The sequence below is a fragment of the Notolepis coatsorum genome (assembly GCF_963971535.1).
Source record: "Notolepis coatsorum genome assembly, chromosome: 12".
Taxonomy (NCBI): Eukaryota; Metazoa; Chordata; class Actinopteri; order Aulopiformes; family Paralepididae; genus Notolepis; species Notolepis coatsorum.
The window spans coordinates 16,041,240-16,061,316 of NC_140176.1; the positions used below are offsets into that span (position 1 = coordinate 16,041,240).

General features: G+C 44.3%; 1 protein-coding gene across 1 annotated transcript; it reads left to right on the plus strand.

The window, feature by feature from the left end:
* Nucleotides 1–351: 351 nt before the first annotated feature.
* LOC311238530 (gamma-crystallin N-B) lies at nt 352–5,685 on the plus strand (the record flags this gene model as incomplete). Its single annotated transcript, XM_084326631.1, has 5 exons — nt 352–372; nt 2,516–2,607; nt 3,315–3,471; nt 4,486–4,631; nt 5,550–5,685. 5 exons carry the CDS (start codon nt 352–354, stop codon nt 5,683–5,685), a joined length of 552 nt encoding a protein of 183 aa, XP_084182757.1.
* Nucleotides 5,686–20,077: the final 14,392 nt, after the last annotated feature.

The window sequence follows — 20,077 nt, forward strand, 5'->3', positions numbered from 1 at the left end:
ACACACACACACACACACACGCACACGCACACACACACACACACACACACACACTGGTAACACAGGCACATGAGCCCCTGCTTCTAAATGCATTCATTCAGCAGCCTGTTCAGAGACAAACACACAAACACACACACAAACCCCAACATCAGCAGACCCGCCACACGTTGAAGGGAAAGTGCCGGGGCAAGCAGAACCTTTAAAGCCCCCCCTCCTTTGTTCTGCCTTTGTTCTCCCAGCCTCGCGATATCCCCCCGCTCGCCCCCACCCATATATATTGAGGGGTCCAACTTTTTCACTGTTACACATTGTGTGGTTGTGGGCCTGGTTGGACAGTATACGTCGGTCAATATGTCGCAGTACTCCGGAAAGGTAAGCAAGCAACTATACCTGTAGGGCCTTACAAACAAATATACCTGTAGGGCCTTACAAACAAATATACCTGTGGGGCCTTACAAACAAATATACCTGTAGGGCCTTACAAACAAATATACCTGTAGGGCCTTACAAACAAATATACCTGTGGGGCCTTACAAGCAACTATACCTGTAGGGCCTTACAAACAACTATACCTGTAGGGCCTTACAAACAAATATACCTGTAGGGCCTTACAAACAAATATACCTGTGGGGACTTACAAACAACTATACCTGTAGGGCCTTACAAACAAATATACCTGTTGGGCCTTACAAACAAATATACCTGTAGGGCCTTACAAACAAATATACCTGTGGGGCCTTACAAACAAATATACCTGTAGGGCCTTACAAACAAATATACCTGTGGGGCCTTACAAACAAATATACATGTGGGGCCTTACAAGCAAATATACCTGTGGGGCCTTACAAGCAACTACTGTATACCTGTGGGGCCTTGTACTAACTCAAAAGGACACAGTAGATAATAGACGATTTCACTGGAATTCTGTTGCTAGGGAACAGTTTGGACCCAAGAATATTCCCTGTCAACTACTGCATTAGCAAACATCTCAACAGGAAATAAACACAAGTCCTTTTAGAATATTATCACATTGAAACAGTCTATACACACACACACACACACACACACACACACACACACACACACACACACACACACACACACCTGGTGGTAAATCTGTCACATGTAGAGAATATTTGGAATAATGAGGATAGAGATAATATAAACAATATACAGTGTTGGGACGTAGCTTCGCTACATATAATTAAACTAGTAGTTTAACTAGTGTGCAGTAGCTTGCTGGTAGTTCAACTAATTTCAAATGTACAAAGTTATTGTAGTTGTTAATTTCTTTTGTAATTAGTCTGTCCATTCTTAAGTCCATTGTTCTGATTAAGTTGTTGAATGGTCTAAACAAGTGACAGTTAAAGATAAACATATGCAATGTGGACTGTTGGACAATGGAGTTTCACCACAATGGACGTCTCTAGAGGATAACTCTTCAATATCCAGGGGCTGACAGTATTGATCCTTTTAGCACATAAACCACTAGATGCTTTTCCTTTGTTCATCATGGAATCCAGGGGAAAAGTGATGGGAATCTAAATTGAAACGTCCCACTGCCCTCCTTACTCTTCATTTGACAACTGATTTAGATACTCGTATTAGTTTGGATTTCCTCTGATAACCAAGAGATGTAAAATCAACTGGTTAGGAGGATCCAACAGGACACGCCCCAAATGCTGCTAGCTGACATTTCAGTGTACGATTTGGTTAGTTGATCCTGTCATCTCAACCAACTAATTTCAACATGTACTTTTACATCAAGCCTGGCTTAGAGGCATCTGTTTGACAATTGGAACTTCATCATTACACTGATGTGTGACTGTCAGGTTTGACAGCCAATGAATATCAGCATGTTGAGCGTGAAGCAGGGCGTTGAAAAAGTGTTCTCAACCCACTATTGAGTAAATAAAGTGAAGAAAGAAAGAAAGAAAGAAAGAAAGAAAGAAAGAAAGAAAGAAAGAAAGAAAGAAAGAAAGAAAGAAAGAAAGAAAGAAAGAAAGAAAGAAAGAAAGAAAGAAAGAAAGAAAGAAAGAAAGAAAGAAAGAAAGAAGGAAGGAAGGAAGGAAGGAAAGAAAGAAAGTAATAATAATAATAATAATAATAATAATAATAATAATAATAATAATAATAATAATAATAATAATAATAATAATAATAATAATAATAATAATGAAAAGGTAACAATGGGTCAGCTTAAATCTGTAGTGCAATTATTAAAGATGATCTACTATAAGTACACTATAAAATATAAAACATATAAATGATGTATCTAGGGGGGGGGGGCAGACCACATCGAGCATTGAAGCTCATCGGTAAGATCATTTCAAAGACCAACAGGCAACCGAAGAAGAGAGGCTAGAATAAGTGTTTTAGTCTCCATACATTTAGAACGACTTGCATTAGCATTAGAAGCGTGGCAGGCAGCGTGGTTCTGGCTGTGAGTTGCCAGCTTCACCCACTCCTTTCAGTCCATTTCATTCCTTTGTTTTTCTCTCTCGTTCTTCTCCAGATCACCTTCTACGAGGGTAAATGTTTCACCGGCAGGAAGCTGGAGGTCAGGGGAGACTGTGATAACTTCCAGGACCGTGGCTTCATGAACAGGTATTTCTTTGTTCATATTAATAAGAAATATAATAATAATAATGAAAACATGTATTTAAAAAAAAAGTTGAAAATGAAATTAACCAAAAGTTGTGTGTATCACATTGTTGCCTAAAATATTGGAATTGAATCCTGTTAGATTTCATTATTACGTCCCTTAATTATACTAATATTATTGATAATAATAATTATAATAATCATCATCATCATCTAGGGCAGGTGGGGTAACCTCAGTGTAGTCAAGTTTCAAGTTTGTTTATTATTTGTCACATATAAAATACATGTACTTTACGGTGAAATGCTTGGTTCTGTATGAGCCCCTGAGAGTGTGCTTCATACAGTAAAGAAAATAAGTAAAAGTAAGTAAAAGAGGAATATACAATATATACAATACAATATACAATCTAAAGTACAACCTAAGTACAATCTAAGTACAATGAGTACAAAAAGTTAAAAAAAAATGCAGACAATGAGGTACAAATGCGGACAAGGAGGTACAAAATTATAAGGTAAGGTGCAAATGCAAATGAGGTATGAATGTAGTGCAAATCTCTACATTCTGTCACATGAATAGATCAATCTATTGTACAGTAAGTCCTTGTGTAACGGTGTGCTGCTCCGCGGGCACCAATGAAGTCGTATGAAGAAGTCATAAACCAAATTCCATGTTGGCATCGTCTCATTCTCTCTTCTCCCCCCCCGGCCAGGGTGAACTCCATCCGCGTGGAGAGCGGAGCCTTCATCTGCTTCGATCACCCCGACTTCAAGGGCCAGCAGTACATCCTGGAGCACGGAGAGTACCCCGAGTTCCAGCGCTGGAACTCTCACAACGACCACATGGGCTCCTGCAAGCCCATCCGCATGGTGAGCTCACAACTACTATAATAATAATAATGCCTTACAGGAAACCCAAGGTCGCTTTACAATCAAGAGGGCTATAGGGGAAAGGGGGGGGGGGGGGAGGATGAGGGCAGGTAAGGGATAATGAACCTAATCTAATCTAAACTAACTAATGGGGGAAAAGCCTTGGTGAAGAGGTGTGTTTTGAGAGCAGTTTTGAAAGTGTACTATAGGGTCCGAACCGGGAATCCCAGTTGTAGTAGGAGGGCCTATATAACAAGAGCTAAAACTACTCCACTTAGTGATCGAGTGTACCCTGAATGACCACACCGCTTCCTGTAAGATCATTAGGATGTTGGGGGGGGGGGGTGCAGAGATAGAGATGTTACTCACTTGCTAGCCATTGTGTTATGGTAGAGTGTAAAATCATCCTCCTCACTTAACAGAGTCTCAGAAATAGTCCCAACATCCTCAAGAGTCTCAGAAATAGTCCCAACATCCTCAGAAATAGGACGTCTGGCTATAATGCCCATAATCCTACAGGTAAATCCCTGGAGGTTTATTAAGTGTTGAATGGCAATTCCTATTATATCCAACCTAGAAAATAGAATAGAATTCAATCAAATGGGGGCAATTGCTCGACAAAAAAAAGCTAAACTCAGAACTCCGAAATGACCCTGAGAGAGGATATATTTTTGGATGTTTTTTTTTGGTAACGTTCTTCATCCGTCGTGCACTTTGAAAAGAAACGCAGTTGGAACTGCAACCAACCCCAAACCACAAAGGTTTGGAGAAGCCAGCTAGATCTCTCAAATGGAGAAAAAAAGTGTCACGACGACTCAATTATCTTTGTCCAAATACCCCCCAAATAAAAGGTTTGTTAGTCTATATGCCATTCAGTTAAATAGTAACGGATTGAATCAGCGCACCCCGCTATCAGGCGACGGTTAAAAATCTAGTACTTAGAATCAGTATCAGAAGTGAAAAGGGACGCATCCCTAACATATCCACGTATCTAATCTGTCTTTCCTCACGCAGCACGGAGAGCACTACCGCATGGAGCTGTTCGAGGCCTGTAACTTCTCTGGCCAGTGTGTCGAGATCTGCGACGACTGCCCCTTCCTGCAGAGCCGCGGCTTCTCCAAGAACTGCATCAACTCCATCAAGGTCTACGGAGACGGAGCGTAAGTCTTACCACAGGACACACACACACACACACACGCACACACACACACACGCACACACACACACACACACACACACACACACACACACACACGCACACGCACACACACACACACGCACACACACACACGCACGTGCACGCACGCATGCACACACACACACACACACACACACACACACACACACACACACACGCACGCACGCACGCACACACACACATAAATAACTCCCAAGATCAAAGATCAATGTATAGGGAGATGGAATAACACACACACACATACTGGGTTCATACATGCATGCACAAATTCACTGATAATCAAACACAAATGCACTCAAACATGCAAGCAACACACACACACACACACACACACACACACACACACACACACACACACACACACACACACACACACACACACACACACACACACACACACACACACACACACACACACAACCGTTTACATGAACTTGTATCACCGGTCCATATTCACAAAGTCACTCACAGTGTGAGTGCTGATCTAGAGTCAGCTCCAGTCTGTTGGTTTGTATACGGTCATGTGAATAAGACATGTGATCCTGTGGTCTACTGACCTCAGATCAGCCCTCTGTCCGAGAAGCTTTGTGAATGGAAGGCCCCTGTGTTTAGCCGTTAACCCTTTCACTGTCACACTACCAAAGGGTTAACCCTTTCACTGCGACAATACAGAAGGTTAACCCTTTCACTACCACACTACAGGTTAACCCTTTCACTACCACACTACAGGTTAACCCTCTCACTACCACACTGCAGAATGTTAACTACAGACGGTGCGGTAGTGAAAGGTTAACCTTCTGTAGTGTGGTAGTGAAAGGGTTAAGAGTGACATACAACCGATGGGTCTCCTCACACAAACTCTGTTTCTCTCTCCGAACAGCTGGGTGATGTACGAAGAGCCCAACTTCCGCGGACGCATGTACATCGTGGAGAGGGGCAACTACTGCAGCCACAACGAGTGGCAGGCCCAGAACGCCAACATCCAGTCCATCCGCAGGGTCGTCAACTACTTCTAAACTCTCTCGCCGCCCCAAACCACCTTCATGACCCCCTTCTACATCATCCTACCCTGAACCATGGACTGTGACTTTTACCACCCGAAAAATGTACAATAAAAAAAACTAAAAAACAACCACGACGAAAAGATTTTTTATTATTTATTTTTTACCCATGTGTCTCTGTTGAGTTGTACATGTTAGCTTGGTTTAAATGTGACATATTAGAGTTTTTGTATGAATTTAGCAGTCTGAAATGTAGGGCAGAATGAAGAAGAATTATTGCCCTTTGTGATGTCACAAGGATACACAAGCAATACATTAGCTTTGATTAACCAATTAGCTGTCCTTTCTGGAGCCAGGAACACTGTCAACCGTATGTACTGCCCAATTTGGTCAAGTGTTTTACTGTAGGGTAGGTAGGGAAGGAAATAATTCATTTACAATTTTGGTGTGCGCTGTACCCGCCAAAAAATTAAATCAAATCAAAATAAATGTATTTGTAAAGCCTGCAATCAAACGTTGTCCCCATGGGCTGGACAAGTCTTCTTTAACCTCATAACGTGCAGCGGCACTATACGTCCCGTTTCGCACTAGAGCGCATGTCGCGGCACTTTGTCTGCTGGCTCTGTGCTGCATTTTTCGCGGATCATGTAATAATATTGAGGTGGCGTTCGAAAGGTGGCAAATGAAACTTTCGAACGGTATATTATACCGTTCGAAAGTTTAATTTGCCACCTTTCGAACGCCACCTCACTCGACCAATTGCATGCCTCGGTTCTCGAGGTGAATGAATGAATGAATGAAGATTGCAGAATGGGTACAATACAGTACGGCTCAATACATACAATTGTTAAGGGGATGCAGACCTGAGAAAGACGTTTGTCTTGTTTCCATCAGGGTCCCCCATTTTCAATTCATATAGACATTTATGACATACACAACATACATGACATTTATGGCATAGGGACATATAGGTATTTAGTACTGATACATTTGTGACATAAACGGTATTCAAATATACAGTACTGTTACCCCTAGATCCTGACAGAGTATATACATATGATGGGGAGGGGACTGTACATTAGGAGGGGGTGGGTGGGTGGGAGAGAAATATACATACGGCGGGGAGGGAATATATACATGCGGTGGGGAGGAGACTGTCTATTAGGAGGTGGTGGAGGTTTTGGGCATTTACGGTGGCCAGTTTCGAATTGCAGCCTCCCGTAGGTGCTCTTTAAGAGCGGTTTTGAATGTGGGCAGGGATTCACATTCCTTTACAGCTTTGGGTAGGGCGTTCCACATTGTTGTGGCATAATTGCGAAACGTGTTTAGTCCCTTGTTTGATCCGAATCTGGGTTTAACATGATTTGTTGAGCTTCCTCTGGTGTAGTGGTTGTGGTATTCACTGACCTTTGGGAAGTATTTTGACATGTACATGGGCACCCCGGTCGTATAGTGTATCTTGTAGACTTTGAAATTGATTGATTGAAAACTTTATTAACAGATTGTAGAATGGGTACAATACAGTACAGCTCAATACACACAATTGTTAAGGGGATGCAGACCAGAGAAAGACTTTCGTCTTGTTTACATCAGGGTCCCCCATTTTCAATTCATCAGGACATATATGACATACATGACATACAGATAGTCAGTACTGCTACATCTATACATTTATGACATACCAGATTTGCAAATACAGTACTGTTTGTGATACAGAAGGAGTCAAGAAAAGGGAGTATATACATTTGACGTAGAAACTGTACATTGGAGGAGGTTGTGTGGGGGGGGTTGGGTACATTGGGATATTGACAACCATACTGGGTAATTTACATTGGAGGTGGTTGGGGGGGGGGGGGGGGGGCACACTGTATAAACAAGTAATACTGTACATTGAGGGGGGGGGGGAGGAGACACTGTACAAACAAACAAAATTGTACATTGAACTATTGACAAAACCATACTAGGTAAATGACTGTACATTGGAGGGGGTTGGGTTAGGATATTTACAGGGGCCAGTGTTGAATTGCAGTCTCCCGTAGGTGTCCCTTGAGAGAGGTTTTGAAAGTGGGTAGTGATCCACATTCCTTTACAGCTTTGGGTAGGGCGTTCCACATTGATGTGGCATAATTGCGAAACGTGTTTAGTCCCTTATTTGAGCCGAATCTGGGTTTAACATGATTTGTGGAGCTCCCTCTGGTGTTGTGATCGTGGTATTCACTGACCTTTGGGAAGTATTTTGACATGTACATGGGTACCTTGGTCGTGTAGTGTATCTTGTAGACCAGGCCCATTGCAAGTTGTTGTACTCTGTCGTCTACTCTAAGCCATCCTAGGTTGTCAAAGTGGGCAGGGGTGAGGTGGGTTCTAGGAGTAAGGTCAAGCAGTAGTCTGACCAGTTTGTTTTGAGATGTTTGTAATTTTGTTTTTAGCGCCTTTGAGGTGCTTTGGTACCATGAGGTGCAAGCATAGTCGTAGTACCCCTGAATGAGTGCTCCTGCCAGAGTCTTCAGGGTGTTCTTGTTTACCAGAGAGGAGATCCGGTACAAGAATCGAGTTCGTTGGTTGACTTTTTTTATTACATTGGATGCCATTTTGTCACAGGAGAGATTAGCCTCTAGGATGGAACCCAGGTAGGTAATTTCATCTTTCCTTGTGACAATATTGTCACCCACTGTAACTGAGAAGCCGTCGGTCTTGCTGAGTTTGTTATTTGAACCGAAGAGAATGGACTCTGTTTTGCCCATGTGTAATGATAGTTTGTTATCAGCGAGCCATATGCAGATTCTGCCTAGTTCCGAGCTGAGGGTTTTTTCAACCTGTAACTTGTTCTTGTCAGAGACCAGCAGGGCTGAGTCGTCCGCAAACAGGAACAAGTTGCAGTCACAAGCTGACGACATGTCATTTGCATAAATTAGGAACAGTAGCGGTCCTAGTATGCTTCCTTGTGGAACACCACAGCTCACTGTGAGGGGGGGGGATAGGGTACCGTTTACCTCCACCATCTGTTCCCTCCCCTCAAGGTAGGATTGCATCCAGCTCACTGATAGACTATCAAAACCAATTGCTTTTAGCTTGTCAATCAGAATGGAGTGATTGACCGTGTCAAAGGCCTTTTGTAGGTCCAGCATGACCATGCCGCAGTATTTGCCTGCGTCCACCTCTTGTTTGATGTGGTCATTCAAATAGAGAAGGCATGTGTCAGTGGAGTGGGATGTTCTGAAGCCAGATTGGAATTCGTAGATTAGATTTTTTTCCGCTAGGTACTTTTCGACCTGTTCGTAGACTATTTTTTCCATGACTTTCGAGATGGAGGTGAGAATAGAAACAGGGCGGTAGTTGCCTGGGTCTAATTTGCTGCCCTTTTTGTGCAGAGGGGTCACCCTCGCAATTTTGAAGTCCTTGGGGACGTGTCCCTGTTTTATGGAGAGGTTTATTATGTGTGTGATGATTGGGGTGATGGCGGCTGCTGAGTCTCTGAGGAATTTGGAGGGGATGTTGTCATGGCCAGTGGCCTTGTTAGGTTGGAGGGCGCTCAGTTTATTGAGTACCTCATCTGTTGTTACCATTTCCAGCTTGAAGTCGTCCTTGCGGACCCCTAGGTTTTTGTAGTAAGCTACTATGTGTTCTACCCCATAAAGCCCTGAGTGGGAGGGTAGTTTGTTTACCAGTGTTGTGGCTATGTTTGTGAAGAAAATGTTTAAGTAATTGGCTACATCCAGCTTGTCTGTGATGAGCGTGTTGTCCGTTTTTATGTTTATGTTTGAGAATCTGGTTTTAAGTTTTTTACTGCATCCTAGTTGATTATTGAGTAATTTCCAAAGTTCACGTGGTTTGTTTTTGTTTTCCTCAGTTTTGTCATTGATGAAATTCTTTTTTGCAGTTTTGATCATGGAGTTTACGTCGTTTCTTAGTCTGTTTCTTTCTAGTTTGAGTTCAGTCACGTGGGCTTGGAGTTCACTGCTCGTGCTTTTAGTAAGCTTTGACTGACTTTTACGAAACTCAGAGCATTTTTTGTCTCTGGTTTTCATAGCGGCCAGTATTTCGGAGTGCATCCACGGCTCAGCGCGATTTTTTACCCTGGTGGTTCTTAGGGGGGCCATGTCGTTTAGTATTGCTGAGAATTTGGTTTTGAAACCAAGCCATGTTTCTTCAACCAGTGTACCATTGAGTTCATCTGACCAGTCCAGACTCTCCAGTTCAAGGTTGAAGGCCTCGCTAGAGTAGGTTTTGAGGTCTCTAGATGTGACTGTTTTGTGGCAGCCAGCCTTTTGTTTTAGTTTTTTTCGGGTACAGAATATCAGACCAGGCCCATTGCAAGTTGCTGTACTCCGTCGTCTACTCTAAGCCATCCTAGGTTGTCAAAGTGGGCAGGGGTGAGGTGGGTTCTGGGGTTCAGGTCAAGTAGTAGTCAGTTTATGTTTGTAATTTTGTTTTAAGCGCCTTTGAGGTGCTTTGGTACCATGAGGTGCACGCATAGTCGTAGTACCCTTGAATGAGTGCTCCTGCCAGAGTCTTCAGGGTATTCTTGTTTACCAGAGAGGAGATCCGGTACAAGAATCTAGTTCGTTGGTTGACTTTTTTTATTACATTGGATGCCATTTTGTCACAGGAAAGATTTGCCTCTAGGATGGAACCCAGGTAGGTAATTTCGTCTTTCCTTGTGACAATATTGTCACCCACTGTAACTGAGAAGCCGTCTGTCTTGCTGAGTTTGTTATTTGAACCGAAGAGAATGGACTCTGTTTTGCCCATGTGTGTTATCAGCGAGCCATATGCAGATTTTGCCTAGTTCCGAGCTGAGGGTTTTTTCAACCTGCAACTTGTTCTTGTCAGAGACCAGCAGGGCTGAGTCGTCCGCAAACAGGAACAAGTTGCAGTCACAGGCTGATGACATGTCATTTGCATAAATTAGGAAGAGTAGCGGTCCTAGTATGCTTCCTTATGGAACACCACAGCTCACTGTGAGGGGGGGGGGGTAGAGTACCGTTTACCTCTACCATCTGTTCTCTCCCCTCCAGGTAGGATTGCATCCAGCTCACGGATAAGCTATCAAAACCAATTGCTTTTAGCTTGTCAATCAGAATGGAGTGATTGACAGTGTCGAAGGCCTTTTGTAGGTCCAGCATGACCATGCCGCAGTATTTGCCCGCGTCCACCTCTTGTTTGATGTGGTCGTTCAAATAGAGGAGGCATGTGTCAGTGGAGTGGGACGTTCTAAAGCCAGATTGGAATTCGTAGATTAGATTTTTTTCCGCCAGGTACTTTTCGACCTGTTCATAGACTATTTTCTCCAGCAATATGCAGAGCAATATGGATTGTGTTTTAGGGTGGATGTTACCTTTAACATAAGTGCTACATATACCTACTTTATTTGTCAACCAATCACAAAATACATTAAAATTAAGCATTACATCACACGCAGGAGTGGTTTGTGACCAATAAACCATGCCTAGGGGTGGTTTTTAGGCCCGAGGCGCAGCCGAGGGTCGTTAGACCCCCCTAGGCATGGTTTATTGGTCACAAATCACGACTGCACGTGGTGTAAAGCTTTTATACAACTGCCAGATTCATCCAACCTTATTTCTATACAATAAACACACATTAATCGAAGATTTATTGAAAAAACCATCCGCCAGAAAAAGTAGTTCCCACAACTCCATGTGGAAGCAGCTTGAAGTGCATCCAACCAAACTAACACATCCAACTGTGTATTATTGGAATGATTGATTGAAAATTTATTAAAACGTTTTCTTTGCCCTATAGGAAAAAAACGTTTTCTTCGCCCTATTTTTTTATTTATTTCTTTTAGCCTAAACTTAACCAGTTGGAAACCAGGGGTACAGTAATAAAATTAGCAATCAACCAATCAATCAATTCAATAGACCATGCTCACTTAAAACAGCGCTGCTTCTCTCTCAGTCTGACTCCCCCGCTGTTGCAGACAGGAGTGTGTGTGTGTGTGTGTGCGTGTGTGTGTGTGTGTGTGTGTGTGTGTCACAGTGTGTGTGTGCGTGTGTGTGTGTATGTGTGTGTGTGTGTGTGTGTGTGTGTGTGTATGTGTGTGTTTGTGGGTACGCCAGCGTCGGACAGTGTGAGAGAGAACGCTGCAGTCGGAAAGTAGGAAGGAAGAAATTTAAATCAATCAATTAATCTATCAATCAATCCGCGATTTTTCTTTTGTTCTAGATTGAGTCAAGACCCATCAATTACATCATCCAACATTGTTTAAAATACTAACACATTCCCCTTGACAGAATCGCTTCATATTTAGTCGTTATGGTGCTTTCAACATAACCATTTGTTGTCCGCGATCCTGTTTTCTCCCGGAGTGAGCCGGGGAGGGTTATGTGATTTGGTTGTGGGCGGGTCCTGAGCCCAGGACCGTGGATTGTTGCCAATAAAGACGTGTGAATGGCCAATCAGAATCGAGAAATTTGCATGCCGTTGTATAATATTACATATAATGTTTCAAATACACGTAGTGGATACTTATGTGTGGATCTCCACTAAGTTAATTATTGGTCTATTGCCCCATCTAGTGTTCTTTTCTTTATGTGAAACACTGTGAAACTACAACACAAACATACTTGTTTTCCACAAGGAAGATGAATGAAGGAGAGGTCGTCATATCCTGTGAGAATTAAATTGGCCATCATTATCAACCGAATGACACTTAATGTCAGTCATGAACATTCATAAACGTTAATGTAATGTAAGATGTTATGTCATCTTCATGACAGTTTTTGTCAGCCTTACGACACACACACACCCATTCAAATAAAGTGTTAACATTTTTCAAAACAGGACCAAAAATGTAGTCAATTAATTCATGGTTTATTTAGTAAGAGTGCACGTTTACCAATTCTACAGGAACCCCCCTGAATGCACCATTAATGGACCTACCTCAAACCTGCCCTCTTTTCTCAAACCTCCAATCACAACTGTTGCATCCCTTGGACTTTGTTTGTCCGTAGGCTGGTAAAGATATGCCTCCTAAAGTAAACGGAAGTACAGGAAATACAGGCTACAGGCTTTCCGGTTTCGACAAAACAATTATAGAAACGTGTGATGTGCACAATATTTCCTCGTTTAAGCCACTGCAACGGCTTTGCCTGAAGAATTTACTACATGACCGGGACTTTCTAGCTTGTTTGCCGACAGGATTTGGGAAAAGTTTGGTCCGTTCGGAGGCAGCTTCCAGGGGAAGTACATACACCGGAAATTCTACCCCATACACACTTTCGGCCGTAGTTCTTTACCAGGCTTTATCTCACGGAGGAGATAACTGGGAACAAGGTTAGTTGGTCTGTAACCTCGTTCCCAGTTTTATCTCCATGACATACTCCACACACGTCCACACTTCAGGGAGCACTTTGAGCTGCAGTTTGTATGAATGGTGCTGTATAAATAACGTTATTATTATTTTACATTTATTTTAACTTAAATTAAAAAAACATATTTTAAGACTTCTAAAGAATGTCATGTTTTTAGACATAATATCTATATTATTCAAATGGGAGCTAAATATATTATACTTTATTATTATATTACATTATATTATAATATATAACATTACATTATATTATATCATACATATTATTTATATTATTCAAATGGTACTCAAATATGTTCCGTTGTGATGTCACAGTATGATGTTCTGTTGTGATGTCACAGTATGATGTCATAATCAAACATTCTAGAACATTTGTGTATCTATTCAACAATTCTCTCAGAAGATCTCAGATCTCAGTCTCACTTGTTGTTTCCGGCTACTTGTCTGTAAGCTTGAATATATATTGTAGATACAATTTAAAAATCACCACATGGAAAAGGAAACAAGCGTCATGTCCCGTACAATCCTTAATGAACTGCGTCTGGAGGGAAGGTTCTGTGATGTGGTTATTAAAGTCAACAGCACTGAGTTTAACGCCCACAAGGCCATCCTGTGTGGCTGCAGCGCCTATTTCAGGTACGTTTATCTTGGTTCAGGTTAGCTTGGTTCAGGTTTGCTTGGTAGGGATGGAGTGTCCATCATCTAGACGCTTCAATGAAGCAGAGAAAAATAAAAGGATGAAACAGCATCAGCTGAACTTTCAGAGGGTTTTGTGTCGAGTTTTTCTTATCTTCATTGAGGGTTAAAGGTCAGGGGTGTTGTTTTGATATTGAGCTATACTAATTAATTTGATTTGAATTATTTACTTTGACTGTGCTAAGACTCTATACTGTACTTCTACTATGAAAATATAGTATACTTCTACTGTGATAAGACCCTATACTGTACTTCTACTGTGAAAATACCCTATACTGTACTTGTACTGTAAAAAGTTATTATACTTCTACTGTGCTAAGACCCTGTACTTCTCCAGTGAAAATATATTAGTACACAGGACAGAATGTTGCTTACTGTTTACTCATCAGATATCTCTATACTGTGCATCCCACAGAACCCTCTTCACTCGCTGGAGCGACTCAGAGAAACTCGTCCACGGTATCCCTGGGGTGTCCACAGGTATGATGCAGCTCATCATAGAGTACGCCTACACATGCTTTGTGCCGGTGACAGCAGAGAACGTGAAAGAGCTTCTGGTGGCTGCAGACCAGCTTCTCGTCACTGGCATAAAAGGAGCGTGCTCTGACTTCCTAGAGGGCCAGCTGTCTCTGGAAAACTGTGTCGGCATCTGGGGGTTTGCGGACATCTACTGCTGCCCTGACCTGAAGCGCAAGGCCTATCTCTTCATCGTGTGCCACTTTGAGGAGATGCTGCGCGTCTCACAGGAGTTTGTGGAGCTGTCCCTGCAGCAACTGGTGGACATCATCGAGAGGGATGACCTGAACGTAAAGAACGAGGAGACGGTGTTCGAGGCCGTCCTCTGTTGGATCAACCACTCCCGCGAGGAGCGTAAAACACACGTCCCTTTGCTGCTGCCCAAGGTAACTAATTGTATTACTGTGCATTACATTAAAAAACACTAGGTTCCCTAGTACAGTGGTTCTCAAACATTTGGGTCCAAACTGTTCCCTAGCAACAGAATTCCAGTGAAACCGTCTACAACCGCTGCCTAAGTTGTACCCGCTGTCTGCTTGTCTCTTCCCAGGTTCGCATGGGCTTGATGAGGCCTGACTACTTCCTGAACAACGTCAAGAACAACCCTGTGGTGAGGGACAGCCACGACTGCAGGCCCCTCATCCTCAGTCTCCTGAACTCCCCTGGCTCTGACAGGCTCCCAAACCCCCTGACCCGCCCACGCCTGCCCCAGGAGGTCCTATTGGCCATAGGAGGCTGGAGTCGCGGCAGCACGACCAATGCCATGGAGGCTTACGATATCCGAGCCGGTGTGTGGATGGACGTGAGTGTTGAGGGGGAGAGTGCCCGGGCCTACCACGCCACTGCTTATCTCCACGGTCTTGTCTACTGTGTCGGCGGCCGGGACAGCATTGAGCCTCTCAGCAGTGTGTGCAGGTTCAACCCCGTCACTCGCAGCTGGCTGCAGGCGGCTCCCATGCACTCACGCCGGTGTCACGTCAGTGTGGTCACGTTGGACGGCTGTATCTACGCCATGGGAGGGTTCGACGGACACGTGCGACTGAAAACCGCCGAACGCTACGAGCCTGAAACCAACCAGTGGACACTGATCTCACCCATGCTGGAGCACAGGACGTCCGCCGGGGCAGCAGCCCTCCACAGCAAGGTGGGTGGAACTGAGGGACACAAGGTGGTAGATGAACCCAAGGAACGTTAGATCAGAAATCAGAAATGTCTTTATTGCCAAGTAAGCTTGCACATACAAGGAATTTGTCTTGGTCCTTTGGTGCATCAACATTAACAGACAATTAAAGTAGAATGAAATAAAATGGAATATATAAACTAAATTAGAATATTCTTTCTTATTACAGGTTTACATCTGTGGTGGCGACAACGGGGCGGAGTGTCTGCTCACAGCTGAGTGCTACAGCCCAGACACCAACCAGTGGACTCTGATTGCCCCCATGAGCGGCAGGCGTAGAGGAGTGGGAGTCGCTGCGTACGGAGGACAAGTCTATGTGGTAGGTGCACACAGAGACAAATGCTTTATACTAGATATCTTTATAGATATGTATCATTTGACTTGCAATGCTGTTGTGATGCCCTCATTTCCCTAAGTGGATTAATAGTGTGCCTGTCTTAACCACATACTAAAACATTCCTCTCATGTGTCCTGTCCTCAGGTGGGAGGGTTTAACGGTGAAAACCACCTGCGTAGCGCGGAGGCCTACAGCCCCTTGACTGACTCCTGGCGTGCCCTGCCCACCATGTTCACCCCCCGCAGCGAGCTTGGCATTGGGGTGCTGGATGACCTGCTCTTCGTGGCCGGAGGCCGCTCCAATCGCTTCACCTCCATCTCCAAAGTGGAGCGCTACGACCAGAGCAGCAACAGGTGGACTGTAGCCAAGGACTTGGAAATCCGCCGCAGAGGCCTAAGCTTGGCCATAATGCATGGCCTGCCTAACATGAGCCAGTACGCTGCTCCCCGTGGCGCCCTGCAGTGACCCCTGGAGGAGGAGGAAGAGGCAGTGGGGGGATCCATCTAAGAAACTAAAACATTTATTAGACCAGTCCAAAAGAAATCCTAATAAATTACTATCAGCCAAAGGTGGTGACGTTTCTTTCTTCTAGTAAAGATGCCTCCCCCATCTGGACTTCCGATCCCGCGGTGGTCAGTCAGGCACGCATAATTTGGGTGGTAGTAATATCACTACAGGGCTACGGTGTGTAGAGACCCACCCTATCGGGCAGTGTGGGACCACACACCATGCATGTCCAGCTGCAAAGCAGGCTGTCCTCAGCAAGCTAAGCCGGGAAGATGCTCAGCGGGGGAGCCTATGTCACCAGGGGTGATGGCCGTTCCCCCCGTATCAGACCGCCCCTTCTGTCGGGGTCCCCCCCTTGGGTGCGATTGCCTCGTTGGTAGTCAGGGTGCGATATCCCGGCTCCGCGGGACACTGCTCGCGCGGTTGGCGAGACCAGGGTTGACAACACACAACGGGAGGGACCGGGCCACCTATCTACGATTCCTAGCGGACCAGCGGCAGTTGGCGGCGGGGGCGCTTTGGAATTTTTACCACGTATGGCTGCAGTAGTAGCCATATGTCGGTGTGGATGGAGAGAACGCTGAGGGCGGCGCTTGTCTTACAGTTTACACACCCCCGCCCTCCGTTTTTGGGTTTGGTACAGACTCTATTATCAGAGTCCGCGGCAGTGACAGCCCTGGCCGAGGAGATTCGTTCTCTGGTGGCGAAGCAGGCCGTCGTCGTGGTCCCATGGGAGGAGGCAATGAGCGGCGTTTCCTCCCAATATTCTCTGGTGCCCGAGAAATCGGGGGGGGGGGGGGTGTCAGACCCATGCTGGACCTGTCCCATTGTAGGTTCAGAATGTTGACCGTCACCCACCTGTTATGCGCTGTCAGGTGGGGGACTGGTTAAGATAAGATAAGATAAGATATTCCTTTATTAATCCCCTTGGGGAAATTCCAGTGACACACACATACAGCTCATCGTCTCATTAATAATAACAACATCACAATCATTACATTTTTACAGTAACAACGGCACAACATAAATTCACACAGACATGTACATTTGTTGACACATGTCATCTACAGAATGCCTGAGACGCCATATGCGATAGTCAGGCTGCAACAACAACAAAGTAGTTGAAAACAAAGTGTCGTCGCGCCAGGTGGCGGGAGGGAGGGAGGAAAAGATAGTCCAGAGAGAGGGGGCGGACGGGCGGGATCGGGAGACAGTATTAGGTTCCCCTCCTACAACGCGCATACTAGTTGGCAGCCGTCCAGAAAAATTCTTACGGCGCTTGGGGGGTCTGGGTAGGGATTGGGGGTGGGGGGAGTGCCGAGCCAGATCTGGTGGGGGAGGTGAGATGTCGGGTACCTGTTCTTATCTTGACTGACTCCCCGGCGTGGCCTCGTGCACAGACCTTGAGCATTCCTCTTTCTGCAGCAGACTTGAGAGTGTGGGGGGGGGGGGGGGGGGGGGGGGTGGTGCAGTAGTAGACAATGATTCCTGAAAGCACCAATTTGACTCAAATTCGATTTGTCGCGCTTTTAATGTCCTGCGCGACCCCCAGCAAGACTTGACCTCTCAATTGTTAGCTACTCACGTTCTATACACAATATGTACAACGACACAATGATTTACATTATTACAAATATGGTAATGTGGTTGTGGCTTTTACAAATAGTGGTTAGCTTTAGAGATGAATGGCTATGAACACAGAGCGTCCTGTTACACTCATAGCGAGGGGGACGCCTTGGAAAAAGGCTACACGCGGACGGGACTCCCCTCCTCCCTGGCTGGGGCTTACGGGCCCTCATGGGGTGCATTTGTCGTGGCCACGCGTCCGCTCTGCCCTTTATCTCAGAAGGCAGAGCGAGACGCGATGCCAGTAATGAAATATAACTTAAGGTTATCCTATAACCCTAGTTATATGAATACTGGCTGAGCGTCTCGCTCTTCAGCGCCCTGAAGTCCCTTGGATGTTTTCCGCGTATGGAATTCGAACTTGGAAGGGTGAGGGCGTGACCACTTCCTGCCTGTTGTCGGGGCACGCAGGGGAGTGGCGTGGTCACGTGCAAGTGGGTGCATGTGTTTTGGTTTCCGTGGCACAGTAGGTGCTGGAGATAATGATATCTCAGAAGGCAGAGCGAGACGCTCAGCCAGTATTCATATAACTAGGGTTATAGGATAACCTTATGTTATAACATGTACAGTAACATGTGGAGGGAATGTTAAGTGTGTGTCACCAGGCAGCAGTTATAACATGTACAGTAACATGTGAAGGGAATGTTAAGTGTGTGTCACCAGGCAGCAGTTATAACATGTACAGTAACATGTGAAGGGAATGTTAAGTGTGTGTCATCAGGCAGCAGTTATAACATGTACAGTACAGTAACATGTGAAGGGAATGTTAAGTGTGTGTCACCAGGCAGCAGTTATGAATGGACTGCATTTATATAGCGCTTTTATCCAAAGTACTTTATAACTTATGCCTCACATTCACCCATTCACTCACGTAAGTGGATTAATAGTGTCTGCCTGCCTGCCTTAACCACATACTAAAACATTCCTCTCATGTGTCCTGTCCTCAGGTGGGAGGGTTTGACGGTGAAAACCACCTGTGTAGCACGGAGGCCTACAGCCCCTTGACTGACTCCTGGCGGGGGCGGATTTAGGATTGTAGGAGATCCGGGGCTTAGCCCAGATAGGTGCCCGCGTTCAGGGGCGTAGCTGGGGGGGGGGGGGTAGCTTAGGATGATTCCAAGGGCCCAGCACTGGGGGGGGGGGGGGGCCCAATTTTTTATTTATTTTTTTACTAGACATCACTCAGGTGTATTATTGATGCTCTCATTGATACTATGTTTGTTTCTGAAGTGTGTGTGTGTGTGTGTGTGTGTATGAGTGTGTGTGTGTGTGTGTGTGTGTGTGTGTGTGTGTGTGTGTGTGTGTGTGTGTGTGTGTGTGTGTGTGTGTGTGTGTGTGTGTGTGTGTGTGTGTGTGTGTGTGTGTGTGTGTGTGAGATATATAGAGAGAGAGGGGGGGCTTTGGTAGACTATTGCATTGGTCCATTCATTGAAGATGAACGCAATGCGACATCCTTTACTAGGCTCACCCACCAACAGTGCAGGTGCTGAACTGCTGATCCGAATGTAGGTAAAAACCATATTATGCGTTTTCATCAATAAAAAAATGGCCAAAAAAATTAGCGTTAGCGGGCACGGATTTTTTTAACTTCGACACCACAACCTTTAACGTATACCACCACCTTAAAGCGGACAAAAGGCACTAGAGAACACTTAAATTCACACCCTTTAATTAATGAAGCAAACTATAATAATTAATAATAATAATAATAATAATAATAATAATAATAATAATAATAATAATAATAATAATAATAATAATAATAATAATAATAATAATAATAATAATAATAATAATAATAATAATAATAATAATAATAATAATAATAATAATAATAATAATAATAATAATAATAATACACTGTGTTTGTATAGCACCTTTCATACAAGAATTGCAGCTCAAAGTGCTTCACAGCAGTACAAAAAGACAGGCATAAAATGAGCACAACATTGGCAGATCAAGAGCAATGCATAAAGTGCAGACATAAAGCATAAAATAGATAGCAGTAAAATAGACAAAGTCAAGGTAAGACAGAACATTAAATCACATCGTTTTTCATATTAGGATCTAAGATCTAGGGTTAACTCGCCGAACGTTGAGCGCCAGGACCCCCGAAACCCAGAGTATAGGCGGGTTTTCATTGTTGTTTCTTTTATTCGATATTTCCATTCATAAAGACATGCCGGCAGCCTGTGTTATTATCACGGGGGAT